We start from the raw sequence: 17,875 nt of genomic DNA, 5'->3' as shown, positions 1-17,875 counted from the left end.
GGGGACATCTTTACATTTACTGAGCAGCATTAAGGATTGCCGCACTCCATGTATTAGCCGCAGTTTGAAAAGGTTTTAAGTTTATATGTTTCCAAGACAATTAACACAAAAAGAGGCCATTGTCCAATACCAACATAGGAGAGCTCCGTCTAGGGACCTAGATAAGAGTCCCGGCATTCAAGGGCACAGTTAAAAATAAACCAGGATGTTGTTTTGTAGCAGAATCACTTCACTGAAACATGCTCAGCTTTGGGAGCTGACTCACATTACTTCTATCAGAGATTTGTTTAAATAGGAATATCCGCTGGCATAAATAATTCAGCTGCTCAGCAGAGTTTTTAAAGGAAGTCAGTGCTAAAAAAACAGAAAGAAGTTACCCCGTCAGCTACAGCATTAATGGGAAAACGTCAAATTATAAATCAAGCAGAAAGAGTTGAAAGAAAGATTCAAATCTGCTTCAGAATCCTCTAGAACCCTTTGATCTTGGGGCAGACATTTTTAGTCTCTAAAAATATGTGCAATGCAGAATTAAAAAAGCAAAATAAATTTTAAAAAAACCCAATATTTCCATTAAAAAGATTCGGAGGCGACTAGATAAATAGATCGCTCCCCCAGTAACGGGTGTAAAGCCCCCACCCCACTTACGCTGGGCTGAGTTTGGCCCTACTGCATTATTTAATGGCTTAGAGCTGGAGGGGAAGTGCATCATTGAAGAGAGCGTCTGGCAGAGTAACCCTTCACTCGGAGCTAGGAGTCACTACAGAAGGTCACATCTCATCCTGCTAAGGCAGAAACTGGGCCATGGGGAAGGAATGGTGCAGGGGCTCATGTCTAAGAGCAATAAAGTCTCTACGTGTCAGCGCAGCTTGTGTATGTGATAGGAGGAGGGAACGGGCCAGTAGGCCCACCTGGGACAGGCGACAAAGGTCCGTGCAAGACAGGGATCGCTGGCGCTGCTGTTTGTGCTTTGTGATCAGATGTCAGGCCTCTGCCAAAGGCGAGGTGAGGTGGAGAGCATCAGCGCGGTGTTACCTTGATGTCCTTCCCGAAGAGGTTGGCATAGAAGCAGAGCCAGTTGGGGGAGATGTAGAGCCGCCCCTGGATGAGGATGTCTCTCTGGAGCGCACAGGAGCAGACTGCAACACACACACAGAAGTAGCATGCAGGTGAGGGGAACCCACAGACCTCGGACCCAGCCCCACAGCGAAACCCACAGAGCCCTGAGTTCATGCCACCGTGCCTGGGGACTCCAGCACGTTGCCAGTCACCTGCCCCGAGCTGTCGCTAGTTACGGTGCCCTGGGCACCTAGGGATTTTCTCCTCCTTTCCCCTGTTTTGAGGGCATCTGATGTTCATAAAAGCAAGGGACCAATCCCATCTTGCAAGCACTATGCCTCTCAAGCAGGCCCTGCCAAGTGTCGTGCGTGGCACAAGGCGGACAAACTCCCAACAGAGCCTAGGCCACGACATTCTCAACCTCTAGACATTCCAACATCCTGGACTTGAAGGCTGTGGACCCCAGGATGGAGAGCTTATGCATTGATCCCCGGTACTGTATGGGGCCCCCGTGGGGGTTTTGCCATTTGTTGCCCTCCTCCACCTCTGGTCTCAGTTACAGTCTGGTCGTCCGTGGAAAGGTGTGGGCAGCTGGTCTGACACCAGTGCAGCACAGGAAGTTCTGCACCAACAGAGGTCTGGGTCTCTCTTTACTCTCTTGAGACTGTCTCCGACACTCACCTTTCAATACACTCTCCTCCGTGGGGATGTCCTTAAACAGCTTGTGGTACTGAGAGTTGTATTTGTTTGGTGTCTAGAAATTTAAAAAGACAGTCGGGTGGTCAGAGTAGCTGCTATCTGGTGACCTGGCTGATACAGAGACATCAAGAAACATCCTGCAACAGAGCCTCGGCTTCCCCTTCTCCCTTTCAATAGGACCCACCCCAGATTCTCCTGCTCCAGAAGCATGGGGCCCTGCCACCAGAGCTAAAGGAGAATTGCTGTTGGAGGTGCGGGGCTATGACACAGTAGGGCGGTTCCAATTGCAGCCAGTAGAGAGCAGTGGCACACACCTACACAAGCGTGTTCCCCATAATATTTAGTTCAGCTAGGAGATGACAGTCTGAACATTTGGGTGTTGAAACAATTTTGGCACTAAGCCCACCTGGAAGGAAATGTTTGGCCCAACACTTTCTTTTCTTCTATTACTACTTGATAGTATCTATTATTTGTATTTTCATAGTGCCTAGGAGCCATGGAACAGAGCCCCATTGCGCTAGGCGCTGTGCAAACACAGAACAAGAAGACGGGTCCTGCCGCAAAGAGCGGACGGTTGCAGGCTTGGTCTACACTGCAGACGTATGTCGGCATAGCTACGTTGTTCTGTGTTTGCACAGTGTCTAGTGCAGTGGGGTTCTGCTCTGCAGCTCCCATGCTCTCCTTCAGGACACACACCAAGCGGTTTTTTGGGTGCCTTTCGAAGCACAGTATGACCACGGAAGCAGAATTGAACAGCAGCTGCAAAGCTGGAAAGGAGCTGGCCATTTTTCTGGCTCCCACAGCTTGGGTCCGTTAGCACCAGGCTCTGCATTGATGCGACTCCCAATTTTAAACTGGAGCTAGTTTTAAAGCCAGTGTAGTCTGGGCAGAGACTGAGCCATGTGCCAACCAAGTCTTCCACAACGGGGCCCTGGGCGAGGCCTGTGGTCCCGTGGCACCCCCACAATACACGGTAACTAGGGAACCACCTGGCAACCCAGGGGAGCCCCCTCCAGGCAGACAAGCCTTTTGAGCAATGCCACCCTCTGCGATTTAGTAAGAAGAAATAAACCAAGCCACTCAGGCCAGGCGCTATAGTTGGCTCCGCACCACCTCATGGTCCATGGGCTCGAAGGCAGCCCAGAGAACCAAGAATCAGCAGAAACACCTGCCCTCACCCACTGCTAGGAGAACACACCCGCCTGGGGCCCCAGCCAACAGCCACACTGCCTGGCTTCAGTGAGGGAAGAAATCCAGGTGTCGTAGGAGCCCCCACAACATGCTGGAGAATAATTTACCCCTGAACATCAGACGTGATACGCCATGAGAACCAGATGGACTGTTTGCATCCAGAAACTGTCTTCAGCAAGGGTCTAAGCAGGGTTAAAGTAGGGGTTAAGACGATTGGGGGGGGGAGGGGGGTGGTGGTAAGCAGCGCCTCCCCCCACCCTCCTCAATGGCCATCTGACTCCTTGGCTGGTACAGCAACAGCTCCCCCTGCTGTTTCAACCTACACTGGGACTAACCACCGCTTGTGGCAGAGTAGGGGGAACCCTGCCTTCCCCCGGGCAGCCCCGGTGGCGTGCACTCAGCCGGGGAACGCCCCAATCGAAGCTGCAGCCTGCAGCACAGTTGGCCAGACGCCCTAGGACAGAGACAGACAGCGGAGCCTCAAGCAGAGCCACCCTACCTGGGAAACACCACAAGGAGCTCTCACCAGGAGCCCTACACACCCTGGGTGTGGCGTAAGGTCACAGCAACGTTAGCCCCAGGCACCAGACACGGGGGAGCTAGGCTGGGCTCAGCATTCCCTGTGCCAAGTTTCACTCCCCTCCCCAGGGAAGGAAACGACACCAGGGGACAGCAATGGCAACATCTGACTAGACACCAAGCCTGCTGGGGTACACATGGGCAGCCCGAGAGAGGCTGCTGGGAGGAGGGCCAGCAACCGCTCTCCAGAGCTCCCAGTCAGGCGGCCTGGGAGAGACACCTGCAAGGAGCAGGAGCCCGCTGGGTGAGAAGCCCCAGCTGGGTGGGCAGAGAACCTGGAAAGACTTTGGAGCCTAGAGGGAGGTATACGTGGGTGCTGAACCTCATCATACACTGGGCTTGCTGGGCCTGGGAAAGGGGGCTCTGCCTGTTATTCCTTGGTAATTACCCACACCCAGAAGAGGAGCAGTATTTTGAAAACTCCAGATGTGATGGCTGGTTTGATGTGAGATTGGAAGGTAAACCGAGGCAGCAGCTGGGCCCTAGATCAGACTAGGCAAGTCCCTGCTATACATCCCCAGCCTAGAACTATTTGCAATTAAGGATAGATACTTTATTTTTTAAAAACACACCCAAAAGGTGTGGTAGGTCCATCAGAGAAAGTCAAAAACCCTGGCCCTTGTCCCAGAGAGCTGCCATACCAAATAACCTTGCTTATTACCACCAGCTTATTATTTTTCTGTATACTTCCACCTAAACATGCGGGAGGCTCCAACAGCCTGCCTGCCTGCAGCCTGTAACCCTCCTAGACACCTCTGCATAATCTGAACGCTGGTCAACTTATTTTTATAAATGTGTCGGTCTCCACCCAGCCAGCCCAGGATCACATTGCTCAGGGGTCTAGGCTCACATAATGAAATCCAGGCCTTTCTCCTGCTGGCTGTATTTTGTTTAAAATTTCCAGGGAATGTACCGGTGCTTATTGTAAAAGTTATAAGAAAAAAAGTGAAAATGGGTGCCAAAAATTAACTCCATGGTTTGCTAGGCAAATATCAGGGTTAATATTGGGGGAGGAGGCAGGAGGACAAAAAAGGACCACAAGAGAGAAATGGGCCCGGAAGCGGGAGAGGTGGAAGAAGGAGTGAGGGCACCGGCTCTTTGTGCTTCCTCCTCCATCTCTTCCGCTTCTGGGCCGGTTCTAGAAGGAGCTTGGTTGCCTGTCCTGCCCAGGTGAATGAGCACCAGCGCTCCTTTCAGAGTGGGGAGCCATGCCCGGGCAGTTCTGGCACTTCCTTCCGTGAGGACTCGAGCACAGATGTACATGTAGGCGTGTGTGTATGTTTCATTACAGTGCCTTACTCTACCAGACAACCTTGCATTTACGCTCAGTCTAGTTTATTACTCACATAAATCACCACTACCTTCTGTAAAGCACTGACTTTTCTTAATAGAATCAGTATTTTCATACACTTGAGTGCTCCAAAAATTTAAGTCAGAAGAACCAGGAAAAACTGAATAGTAGCTTTTGTTAGAACCCTAGAATTTTTCAGTAAAAACCAAGAACGCGAGCAGATGCACATGGGAACAGAGCCAGAGTTCCCTCCACCACCGGCTGAATTCCATTCCCTCATTCTCAGCCGCTGCTGTGGTAGCTGCTGGGACTGTCCCAGCATTACTGGAAAGCGGGAGCAGCAAGAAAACCTGTGTGCTTAGCAAGGGGTGAGCAAACACAGGTCCCATGGTCCCGCAGAGCCAACCACACAGTGCTATTTGAGCGGGAAAGCCCATTCAGAACTAGGACTAAGTTATTTGTTCCCTCAAGGAAGTCCAAAGGAGGGTTAATTTTTAACAAGACCAGCTTTATTTCGGAAGGAGGAAGTATACATAATTGTCTTTCCAGAAAGGGATTAAAGGGAGGCCGCACCAGGGAGAGTTGTTCAGGCAAGCTCCGCACCAGAGGTCAGGATCATGTACCAAATCCAGCCCTTGGAGTCAGCTGGTGCAAAGCCATTGACTTCAACAAACTTGGGCCTGCTCGTGCCGCAGATGAATTTAGCCTCTCATCTCGTGGAAGGAGGGGCCTCTCCTCTAAGCTTCTTCCTCTTCTCTCCTTGTTTTCCTTCCCTGTGCCATCCCTTTCATCATGGTAGCCCTTCCCTCTGCCTGTCCTGTCCTGCATTCATCTGCCTTGACAAAAGCAGACAAGAAAACCCACAACAGTAACTCATGGCCAAGCTGAGACGCCACTGAGCACCCAGCTTGGACACCACACACGCGCTCTCAACTCTCCGCAGAAAGCGCCTTCCCACACATGGCCCTGTGGCCCCCGAGGTCAATCACTCATACAACCCATAGGAAGGAGGCTGACGCATGTCAGACGTCACCTTTCCCTCCCACAGCACTGTCAGCATTCAGCCTGCACCATCTCCGACAGATCAGAGACCGCACTGTACCTGATGTAGACTAGAAAGTAGATAGCAACTTTGAGTCACTGTGTGTTAAAATGGCAACATAGCCTCGCCTCAGCCAGAACCGCAGTTTAGTAAAGCTTTTGGCCAGGGAACGTATGGAGCAGACTGCAAAATAATCAGCACCAGTGGCTATGGAGCCTGACCAATATACTCGAGTGTCATTTTAGGACCTTTTTCCCATCAGTTTCAATGAAAAGGGAAGAGAAAATGGTGCGATCCCAGGACTGTGCGTGACATGGTCCCTGCTCTGTTAGCACAAGGCAGGGGTGGGCAGTTTATCACCAAACGCATTCGGAGTCACTCAACCAAAGTTGGCGTTTAAAAACAGATTTGCTGAGCAATATGGACCTCACTTGGCATGTATGATTTAGCAGCACTAAGGAGTCAGCTGTGACTGAGCCCGAATTCAGCACCAGCGGTTACGAGGCACGTCCATGAAAAGACACATAGTGCCCAACACTCATTTGCCTTTCCCAGAAGAAAGCTGGCATCGCTGCAGCAGACAAAAGGCAGCCCACAGCCAGAGGAATGCTGCCATCGGGCCAGGCTGCCAGAGAAAAGTGCCATCAAGGAGTTAACATGCTACAGTATTAACATGCTACTTTAGGGCACAGTTACATCAGCCCTGTCGGCGTTTCAACAGTCCCACTAATTAAGTTGAACTATTCTCCACAATGCTCAAGCCTGCTATTAGAGAGAGCATATATAGTTCCTAGTGGGTTTGCCAGCATAGTTCCTGGCTCAGCCTCCGGCTGCCTTTAAATGCTGGATATCACAAGGTTCCTTCTGCCATATGATCTGGCGACATCTCAAGCCAAGAAGATTCTGACCTGCCGTAAATAGCCGGGTAACAATCTCCAGCTGTTGCATGTGTCATGAGCTTCCTTCGACTGCACTGAGACAAACGATGAATTAGGGGACCTCTGATTTGGACTAGAGAGAGGTCACAATGCATCGCTGGGTGGGACCAGACCCATCTCTAGCTACAAGTCCTGTTCAAAAGCTCTGCTTATATAAGGGGTCCTTTACCTTCGGAGGTCCTGGAGAAAGCTCGCATGCCACAGAACCTCGGCTTCATGAATCTCCTACCACGTTATACTGGCCCAGAATGACTCAACGCTGGCACAACGACATACCATTACCTGCGGACAGCTTAGTCTGGGTTATGATGTTCCCTCCACCTCCTTTCTTAGCCCTTTACTTCTCCTCGGCGATCCACAGGAAAGGTGAACTGCAGAGTTTACTGTCACTTGCTCTCTTTACCTGCAGTGACTTACCACCACTGTCTGCTCTCTCTCAACGCCACATGCAAACCACCTGCCCTCCGCCGTTGGCTCATTCAGCTATTTGTATCACAGCACTGTATCAGCTAGTATTTCTCCTGTCTCATGCAACATCTTGGCGTCCATTGGGTACATTCACTATCTACTGTTGGTTCAGACCAATAAGCAGCTTTTTGTAACTATTCCCTTTAGTACGGAGAAGGATCAATTCAGTGATGAGGTCATCACGTTACCAGGGACAGGTGGGGAGCCCAGAGGCCCATGTGTTTGACCCCATAATGCTATGGGGCGGGTGAGAGCAGGAACCTAGGTTAGCTTGATCCCACCACTCTGCTTCTGAAGACATGGCTCCAAGTTTACATGCACCCCATGCCAGTGGCACCCCATCACGTACGTTTGCTAATGGAACAGACTAGATTAACAACAGAGGCAGGATATAAGCTACCAAGCAGCAGTCTGAGACGCACTCTCTTCTGCATGCCAGATCTCATTGCCCTTTGAGCCAAATACCATGACCTCAGATTCAGTGCAATTTTATCACCACTTTATTTAATCAACTGATAATATGCATGGCTTAAAATGAGCAACAGGGAGAGAGGAGTTAACACCCAGAGCACATCTACTCTGCAATAAAAGGCGTGTGGCAGGGCTGGCCACGACAGCTGACTTGGGCTGCAGAGCTAAAAATTGCAATGTAGACATTTTCTTTTGGGCTGGCATCTCGGCTCTAAAACCCCACAAGGGGAGAAGGTCTCAGAGCCCAGGCTCCAGCCTGAGCCGACACGTTTACCCTGCCATTTTTAGCCCCACAACCCAAATCAATTGATGCAAGCTCGGAGAGCCGGTGCAGCGAGTTTTTTAATCGTAATGTAGACATACCCCCACCACATACCACAGACAGGGCCTGGAAGAAGATCAAAAGACATAAAGAGGAGCTGTGGCTGTTGTGATCAGTGTTTAGACCATACAAACTTCCTGCTCCCACTGGAATTTTCCCTACATATGAGCGTACTGCTTCCTCTTCTTGTATAGAACCCTCTTAGAGTGGCTAAAATGCTTAAAATGACGGTGAGGAGAGGACAAAGGCTAACCACAAGTGGTCTCTGAAGCAATACGCACAATGCCTCAATGATAGCAAAGCGTCATGGTTTCTTTCAAACATTCACCTTGCTCAATAGGAGTTCTAAGTGCTGTCCCAAGGCTGCGGATCTGAATAACTCATTCTGGACCGATACTTCAGAGAGAGGATTCCCTGCCCTTGAGCCAAGGTGCATGTAAAGGGCCCACATTTGTTTGCATAGTGATGAAGTGCTACTGCAGAGGTTTAGAGTCATTAAACCTACAGCAGAGTATCAAGGGCACTGGCAGGGATTCGTTTCCCCATCCTACACAAATAACAATTTACTCAAATGGCTCTGTGTGCACACTCACGCACACGCGCGCACACACGCACGCACACACACGCACCACTTCTTTAGAGGGTAAACTTCTATCACAAACTAAATATACCATCACTCCACATTTCTATAGTATATTCTCACTGAGGCGGAAATGGGTCTTTTACTTTCCGGCTCTCACACTCGGTAACACTGCCAATAAACAGCCTGTGCTGCAATGAACCTGAGCTGGGTGTCCGACTGACTGGAGGCAGCCCCAGGATGACGCACTCTTGGAGAAAGGCCATGTTAATCACCAAGGAGGCAGAGAAAGGGGCAGGTCCACCAGCTCCAAGCACAGAGATGGCTGTGGTCTCACGGGAGTGGTCTGTGGTGCACCAGTGCTCTCTCAGGCACAGAGAGGGCCCTTTGCCACGCCAAGCCATCACTGCACACAGAGTAGATCCCAGCCTCGTTTCCAGGCCACATGCACTAGGGAGCAGCCACTGGTAGGACTTTCTAGGCCTCGTGTCCTTACTCTGGAAACTCAAAGGTTTCAGTCTCTTCTCTCCCCATGTGCAGAAATTGGGAGCAGCAGGAAGAAGAACTGGCAGTGGAAATACCCGGCCTCCTGGATTTGTGAAGGTGACAAAGACAAGCGGGGGGTGGGGAAGAAAGCACATACACCTGCTCCTGCAAAGGGAAAAGATGCAGCAGGTGCAGCACAAGAAGTTGTGGGGGGAGCAGAGTCCCAGTGGGGGCTGAGGCTGTGGAATCCAGGAGCTGCAGCAGGTGGCAGGGCTGGGCCTCAGAGGGGCAGGAGAACCTATAAAGGCAGCATCAGCACCGCGTAGCAGGACTGGACACAGACCCTGCTCTCCGTAGGGTGCTAGCAGAGCAATCAGCATGCCCAGAGCCGGAGTTCCTGTCCAGTGATCAACACCCAGCTTAATGCAGCATAGAGGCTCTTGGTCAGACACTTACAGGTGCCTTTGCCCCACACTGACCCAGAGACTGGCAACAAGATAGCAAACACTTATCTTCACATGGCCGCCCAGCACACAGCAGCCATCATCTGGGAGGCTGCAACACCAGCTCAAATGCACCACAGGCCAACTTTCTCCCCCCGACTCACCACTTCTCTGTGATATTTCTTTATTTCTTCATCCTTGAGAGCTTCGTTCACATGCAAACTGCAAGAGACAGATCCTAGTCAAGTGAAAAGCCACCCACTGGACTCCCCCACCCCTCCCGACAGAGTAGATACAATAGAGGTACACGACAGGATGTCGAGAAAACAGACTGGGGGTGGTTAACAAGAGGACCCTTGAAATTAAAAGTGAAGAAATACCTGTGCAAGACGAGTTTCTTACCCTCGATCACTTACACACAAAGTATAATTAATTACCCTGTGAAACTAGCGACTGCAGGAGAGAAATAAGTAGACCAGGGGATTAAGTCTCAAAATAAAATTGGCCATTTATAGGCGTATCACCCGCAGGGACACTAGCAAGAGTAACAGATGTAATGGGTGTAAATTCTTGCACCTCAGGACATAAGCTGAACACTAGCTGGAGTCAGGTAGGAATCTTCCTCTCCTGGTTTAGCAGTGGACAATTTAAGGTGTCGTGCCAGGAAGCAAGCGTGAAACAAATGGCCACTGCCCGACAGGACCCTTCGTGGGATGGGACGGAAATATTTATATTCACCCCACTGCAAACTACGAGTGGCCTGGGAAACTTACCCTCGATAACAACGAGGGACCCAGCAGCAGCTCAAGGGAAGTACTTTGTATGTTTAGCATCCAACCCTTAACTGCTAATGTGGGATTCTCTTGTGAAATGCTGGCAGGAGCTTCCTACCTGCTGGGTCTCATGTCCCACTCCAGGGCCAGATGCGATGGTTGATGGAAAGTGGCACACAAGAAGAAATGCAAATGTCTGGCAGGAAACGCCAAGTCCAGCCTAGTTTAATAGGATTTCTCAGTCCTTCACATCGCACTGGAGCCATGCAAAGAGCATATTTAGAAAGCCCCATTCAAAGCTCTGTCACTGCAGCAGTTGACACACTCTGCCCAGACAGCCCAAAAGACATAGGCCAGGAACGTTGTTTGGATCACGCTGCTGCTCTATCACGCAGGCCCGCGGCACAGAGTGGCTGAGTCTCTGGGAGCAGGAAGAGGTCAGAATAGGGTGAGTGGGCAGCGCATCTCAGGGGAAGCTGTTCCTCACCAGTACTTAAAACACTGGGCATGTCCGAGGACTAATTAGCTTATCACACCCAAAATGGTTCCAGGTTTTAATCTGCCATCAGACCCTGCAAACCCAAACCATTTCAGAGCTCACCTGCCATCCAGGGCATCCAAGCTCTTTTCCTTATGAGACGCCTCCAGTTTCTCCTGGCTGTGCATGAGCTCCAGGCTCTTCAAGGAAGCTGCTCTCTCGTGCACCGGTTTCGCGCTGCAGAGACATCATAAAACAGGAAGCTTGTTAGTTCACCAGCGAAAGGGCTGAGGGGGAGAGGGGGGGACAGCCAGGTGAGCTGTGGCAGACAGGCCTCTAATTCCACCGCCTTCAAATCCCATTGGCACAGGGATCAGCATTTTCAAACCACTTCCATTGGCAGCAGGAGTATTTTGCTCTGCTGCGTGCAGCTGCTAATGGAATTAGATACAGAAGAATTAAAAGCTGCTGCCGGAGCCAAGCCATGGACTTTCTATAAGTTTGCAGCAGGCCTGTGAAATCTCTTTCCCTACTGGTTTGCTAAAACTAATAGCAGGAAGGGGGAAGAGATGTGGATGAAGTGAGCTGCCTGCTAGGAGAGTGTTGGAACTTGCAGAGGTGGTCTTTATAAGTATAAACATGAACCAAGCGCTCAGGGCGACAGAGACCGCGCCAGGAACCTTGCTTTGGAGTGGAACTCGGTGGAGACGTACTATTTGGCTGTTATTGGAGAGAAATGACATCTGAGGGAAGGGCTATGGGCCAGCTCCCCAGCTGGTGTCAATAAGCATAGTCCCACAGATCTCAGTGGAGCATTGCTGATTCACGCCATCTGAGGATCTAGCCTGTTTCACAGATAGCGGGGGCCACTTTTACAGCTCTTTCAAGTCAGTCCAGCTGTTATCCAAGCTGTCAATTCACTGTTGCAGCAGAGAAAAGACTGAGATTTACCCCTTCCCCATGGCCTATATTTTGTTTTTAGCATTTTAGGGAAATGGCAGAGGAGGTGAAGCACATCAGTTTGACCAGAGACCTGAGCGACACTGATGATCTTGATTTAGGACTGGTGCAATAAGGACTTGCTGTGATGCAAGGTTTCTTTTGGGGATTAGTTTTGTTATCCAGCTGCGAGTGCCTACAAATCACCCTAGCCACTAGTGATGGCAGCCCCTTCATTTGCCTCGGAAACGGCTGCCTTCCCAGAAAACAGAGCACTGTTTCCAAGAACACCTACCCTCTGCCATAATCAGCAGCCTCTCATGCACATCTCTTATCTGCTATGACCAGGCTTATCAGGCAGAAATGTGCAGCGTGAAGCTGTTATCAAACCGAAAGCAAACACACTCCCACGGCTGCCCGCAGAAGGTTATCACCTGCGAGGCCAGAGAAGTGACACTTCCTCTTTGAACAGGCTGCAGTTGGATACTGAAGTGGGGTCTGAGTTCCTCTCTGCCACAAGGAAATCAGCTAGAGGAAGGCTAAACAGGACAACGCACAACAGCGGTCGGCAGAAGCAACACGGAAACAGATGCTGAATTAAAGACACCAAGACTGGGATGACGACTGACAGCGTGATGCAGGGGAGGCCATGGTTCAGGTGCAATGCTAAGGAAGGATTCTTCACCAGGAGCTGTGTCAGGCAATTTCACTTTGTCTCTTCACTACAAACTCCGGCTGTGATCTACTCGATTTTAAAAAACAGAGCAAATGCTAGCCGGGGTCCAGACTGGACCGTCGCCATGGCCACAGGAACGCTGGGCATTGTCACCCACTGAAAAACCAGCAGAGCTGGGTCTGGTTCATGCCACGCCCTCGTCCTAAGGGATCACAAAAGGAGGCCCATGGGAAAGCCGGGCACTGAAACCTCCGCTTGTCCAGCAACATCCCCAGCGGGCCAGACAATAAGGCAAAATCAGGGCCTGTTCTCTAGAGGCACGCGAGAGCTGGGAAGGCTCCACACACCCGTCTCCATTTGTGACGCAGGCTGGCTGTCGGCGGCAGGGAGCTCTGGTGTTTAACCAGAAACGCAATCCTGGGACAGGAGTTGAACCCGGGTCGGTGGGGCTTCCAAGCGGGCGGCGCCTCCATGCCACCCCCAGACAGCCTCGGCAGAGCCCCACTCGAGGCCCCACATGGCCTGAGAGACCAGTCACCCAGGAAGTGATGCCCACGGAGGCTGGCAGCCCCGCCCGTGACCTCTGATTGGCCCAGACCCATTATTTAAGCCTGCAGGGAGTACCTGGAAGTTTGTGCAACGAGGCAGGTCCCAGACCTGCTGCTGAGACAGACCCCACCTTGCTTCCTGTCCCCGCTTCTACATCTTGCCCTCCGGTTCCTAGCTATTGATGCTGACTTGACCCTCAACTCTGGTCCTGGTCCTGACCTCGGCTTGACCCTTCGCTTTGAACAATGGCCACGGACTGGCTTAACCCCTCAAGCCTGACTGCATACGCCTCTAACCACTGCACCTGACTGCCCTGCCCCGCTGCGCATACAATCTACAGTCAGCTGGCAAAGAGAGGCGGGTGCACGGAGAGGGGTTCTAAGGAAAAGGCAATTCATAGCAAGGGATGGACGAAGCTTGTGAGTGACCAGTATCTAGGTTAAGTCTGAATCAGAGGCCCGCGCTGGGCAGAGAGGCGAGCGCTGGAGCAGAAGGTGGGGTGTGGCGGAGAAGCACTCCATTGTGTTGTCTCCAGAGAGCTGTAATACCATGGTCTAATTCTGGTTACTGGGCTTGGGATGTGGGTGCAGGGTGGTACTGGTGGCTTGTGATAGTCCGACCTCCTGACTATCTGATTGGGTGGTTCCCTTCTGCCCTTGAACTCCATGACTGCAAGGAGAGGCAGGCAGCCAGGCACCAAGAGGGCAGTTTGTAAAGGCAGAAGCATGAGAGAGAAGCCAACGGGAACAGCACAGTGGGAAGGATGGGCAAAGCAGGCAGAAACAAGGAGCAAGACCTCAGCAGGGGCATGAATGTGCAGCCCTTCGGAAAGGAGCTCGAGGCGTTTGAACATGGTCCAGATACAGCCAGCGAAAGGATTCCAGGAGGGGGAAGATTATTTTAGCAGCAGACAGTCTGATAAGCTGAAAAGAGGAGTGCTGGGGAGGCTGGACAGGAAGTGGTTAGAGTGGTAATTCCTGCTTGGGAAGCTAATGGAGTGGTTTCATCGGGAAGGAGAGAAATCACCCCCAAAAGGGATACTCAGCACGGCAGGATCTTAGCAGCAGAGAACTAGGAAACTCAGTAACATTTAAGCAGTGAACAAAAGGAAACAGCGTCTGTAGGATGCAGAGGGAAGCTATGAACAACTCTAATTACAGCTATGAGCATATGGCAGCAGATTAAAGTCTGGGACTGGAGGCTGATCCAAACCTTAGTCTGCCGTGTGAGTGCTGGGGGGAAGAGGGCGGATGGATGCATTGGACAATGGCTTCTGAGCAGGGCAGCAGCCCTTACTAGAAGCCATTATTTTGGCGGATTCGCAGCCTTTCCTCCTCTGATCTGACACAGCACTGAACACGCTGCAAGATTTTATGTCGGAGAGCCTGGCTTCTTCCTGGGTATTCTGTCAAGTGGCACCTAGCCTTTAGGTGCCAGCTGAGTTGGTTTCAGGAGACAAGTAGCCTTCTCCTTCCCCATGCTGACACCACCTCGCTCTTCCAAACCCTGATTTATTGAGAGCCAGAGGGAGACCATTACCCAAGGTTAAAATGGCCTGCACGATGCCGCTAGCTGATCTCCTGTACTGTCACAAAGGGATCTGAACAGTATCTCCTCTCCGAGCAGAACAGGGATAGCCATGTCCTGGAGAGACCGGCTGTGCCTCAGATAGTGCCGAGACCCCACCTACCCCCTGGTCACCCAGCTGGGCCGCATGTAACAATGGAGCCAGTCATTCCCCTCAGCAGACCCTCTCTCACCAGGCAACCAGGGCACAAGAGTGGTTTGTTAGTTCAATAACATCTGTTCCTAAGCTTTTCTGCAAATTTATTGGACGGGCAGCCTGGCCCATCAGTTACCACGCACAGACAACACAGAGGGAAAAGTCCCTTTTCGGTTCCGACCCAGAGAATGGTGTATTCTTTTTCGAAATGCTGAGCTACGAAGAGAAGGCTGATTTTCACTTCACGTTGCTGCGTCTCTTTTTTGTGCCAGCTCTATCGAGAAGTGGTAAAAACCCACATGCTTTGAGTCATGCATCAGCAGGACTCTACCCAGAAAGGACAAACAAGTTCTTCCACGATAACTGGGAAATCTGTGAGCTGAGCCATTCTGCGACTTCAGTGCTAAGAACCACGCAAAGTTTCTTAGAAGTTTTAGCACCACACATGAGCCAGTGTGGATGCAGGCATTACAGCAAGGAGAGAGTGATTTTGCAGCATGGCCTCTCTCACGCATGTCATGCTCTCAGGGGAGAAGCAATCTGAGTGATCTACACTCAAATTAACTCTGCAGTGAAAGAAAGGATCTGAATTAAGAAATCCCGCTGAATGAGTAAGGGGGAGCACAAGTCACTTGTAGAGAAATGGGTATTCTGAAAAGGTTTTCTGTGCAGTATTCCTTAATATAATACACATTACACTCGACAAGAAACTTGGGCAGACTGATGCTTCCTTAATGCCTTACATTCCCAGAGAAAAGTTCATTTTAGTAAATCTGACAGGCTGGGGCAAACTCAGGGGGATTTGAGCATGTTGAAGAAGGGCTGACTGGAATTTTAATTCTGTCTGGATTTCCCCCCCTGACTAAAATACTACGGCTCTGTTTTCAGAGGGTTGTGCACACATTCATGGGTTTATGTACCCAATTTGCAGAGAGTTATCACATTACCACACACAATCAGGGTAATTGCAAATGACCAATCAGCTCTCTAGTGGGTTAATGATACGCGAAGTTATGATTCTGCACCCAGTCATATTAATTACACTCCCCAAAGGGTTTGCGTGTTTGCATATGTAATTTAAAGTGGATGTTAGTCACTGCAGAAGAGAGATGCCAGGGCCTATCTCCAGTACAGAGTATGCTAGCAACGAAGGAAAGATAGTCTTGTGGTTATGGCAGTGGATTGGGAATCACATCTGGGTTCTATTCTCAGCTCTTCCACAGACTTTGTAAGTGTCCTTGGGCAAGTCATTTACTCTCTCTGTGCCTCAATTCCTCCATTTGTAAAATAAGGCAATGGCCCTGCACCTCCCAGCTGCATTCTGAAACTAACACCACTGACATCCAAGAGGCGGTAGACATTACAATGATTACCGCCACCAAACAGCCAATTAAAAACTTTGCATTTGAAAAGGCGGTTGCTTGCACAGTTTCAGCCAGTGTGTCCACAAACCTTACTATCAAGGTAAAGGAAAACAACAAGAGAACCTCAGAGGAGCCATTGCCACAGACTGGAAACTTTGACTGCACGAGGAGACAGCTACTTGTTTGGCAAAGAACAAAAAGGTGACCACACGGCTTCTTTCTGCCATGTCATTTGGAGTTACACATTGGCCACCTGGGTGGCATGAAGGCACGCTGCGTTAGGAGCTATACGATGGTCTGAGCAGTTATTTTAGAGGCTCTATAGAAGGCAGTCAGCTGAGATCACATAGATCTGCTGGCAAACAAAGGAATGAAACAGAATAAAATGTCTAAAGAAAACAAACAGTTCAAGTGTGTAATGAATGCAAACAGCTTTTGTCACATACAGTTGGCAGCACTTTGGGATGCTTCCTATCAAACAGCTTCCCACATCGCAACTGGAACTAATTGGCTGCTTGGAGACAAAGCAGGCCACAAGACTGAATTTCTCTTCCTGGTGTTCCTCCAGCGACGCGCCGTCCCTGTCCTAGAGGGACCACGTGGGGGGGGAAAGCAGCTGTGACATGGCCCATTCTGGGGATAAATAGTCACCTTCAGTCTGCAAGGCCTTTCACCAGCATAATATTCACCCACACATTTTAACTGAAAGGAAGTAACCAGCGTGGGTCGAGCACACGAGGAAACGGTGGAGCTCCGGCTCCATGGCGCTGTCAGCCTTAAAATAACTACATCCTGCCAACTCTGGGAAGGGAAAAAATTTCCAGAAAGTTGATTGAAAGAATCCAACCCCCAGGGATTTTAAATAAGGAAAGTCACAGGGGCTGAGTTCAGAAGGAAATGGAATCAGACCAATTAGTCAGAGTCACAAGAGCTTGAGATCAGTCGCATCCTAGGGTAGGTCTTTCACTGCAGAGTTAGCCAGCGTCCGACACGGCTGTTGTTCCCAACTACCCTTCTGTCTGCACACAGAACCCTCTCACCTGAGTGTGGTGGTGCTTTCAGACTGGGCAAGCTGGCCTGGCCAGGGGCGGGTTAGAGATTGGGTGCTGCTTTAACTCGGGCTGGGAACCCATCCGCTTTGCAGTCAGGACACAGGCTAAACGAGCCAAGTGCTGAGCGTCCTCCACTGCCTCCCACAATCCCTCCCCCGACAGACAGACCAGTTCTCCCACAATTCACCGGAAAAGAATCATAGAGTGGCTCAGGTCACTGCGGCACAAAGAACATGGGACGTGCCCCGAGCAGTGGCCAGGCAAGCGTAGCACCAGTGGGGCCACAGTCAGTCGGGCAGGGCTCTGCAGAGGCTGCTCACACCTGGGCAAGGCTAACTTGGCTGCTGATCACCCCAGCTAACCCTGCTGGGAGGACAGACCCTAAGATCATTGCATCCTCTGGCTCTGAGCACCAACTCCCTCCCCCAACACCCACCTGGAGCTTTACAGGACGTGTTCAGCCTCCCGGCAGAGGAAGAGTCAGCCAGAGCAGCAGAGACAGGGAGCAGCAGCAAAGCCCTCTCCTGCCATGCCAGTCTAGGTAGCTGCTGTCCAAGGAAATCAAGCTGACTTGCAACTTGGCAGAATCTGTCCCTAGCTTTGGGACAGGCTAGCAGGGGTCAAAACAGGAGGTACCTTGCTCAGAGTCCTGTGTGCTCAGACCGAGTCTTTTAAAGGCTCAGCAAGTCTTGTCCACCAGCACCGTTCAAGGGGGTGACGTGAGGTCAGGGACTAGTGCTAGAAAGAAGCAGGGA

At 50.8% G+C, this 17,875-nt stretch overlaps 1 protein-coding gene across 7 annotated transcripts in view; it reads right to left on the bottom strand.

The window, feature by feature from the left end:
* GRAMD2A (GRAM domain containing 2A) overlaps positions 1-17,875 on the bottom strand; it is a 92,113-nt gene that overhangs the window by 47,592 nt on the left and 26,646 nt on the right. For all 7 annotated transcript variants that reach the window (XR_010921339.1, XM_067555997.1, XM_067555996.1 and 4 more), the window contains exons 2-5: positions 10,941-11,054; positions 9,731-9,788; positions 1,738-1,810; positions 1,033-1,136 (exon numbers count right to left, since the gene is read on the bottom strand). Coding sequence is in view for 6 of the 7 variants with exons in the window: in XM_067555997.1 (XP_067412098.1) it covers positions 1,033-1,136; positions 1,738-1,810; positions 9,731-9,788; positions 10,941-11,054 (349 nt within the window). In the remaining variant the exon portion in view is untranslated. The remainder of the gene's footprint in view (positions 1-1,032; positions 1,137-1,737; positions 1,811-9,730; positions 9,789-10,940; positions 11,055-17,875) is intronic.

Source organism: Emydura macquarii, unplaced genomic scaffold (genome assembly GCF_026122565.2).
Source record: "Emydura macquarii macquarii isolate MOO-44397 ecotype Brisbane River unplaced genomic scaffold, CSIRO-AGI_Emac_v2 contig_1644, whole genome shotgun sequence".
Taxonomy (NCBI): Eukaryota; Metazoa; Chordata; order Testudines; family Chelidae; genus Emydura; species Emydura macquarii.
Note: the sequence above shows the minus strand (reverse complement) of the source record. Positions and strands in the feature narration are given on the sequence as shown.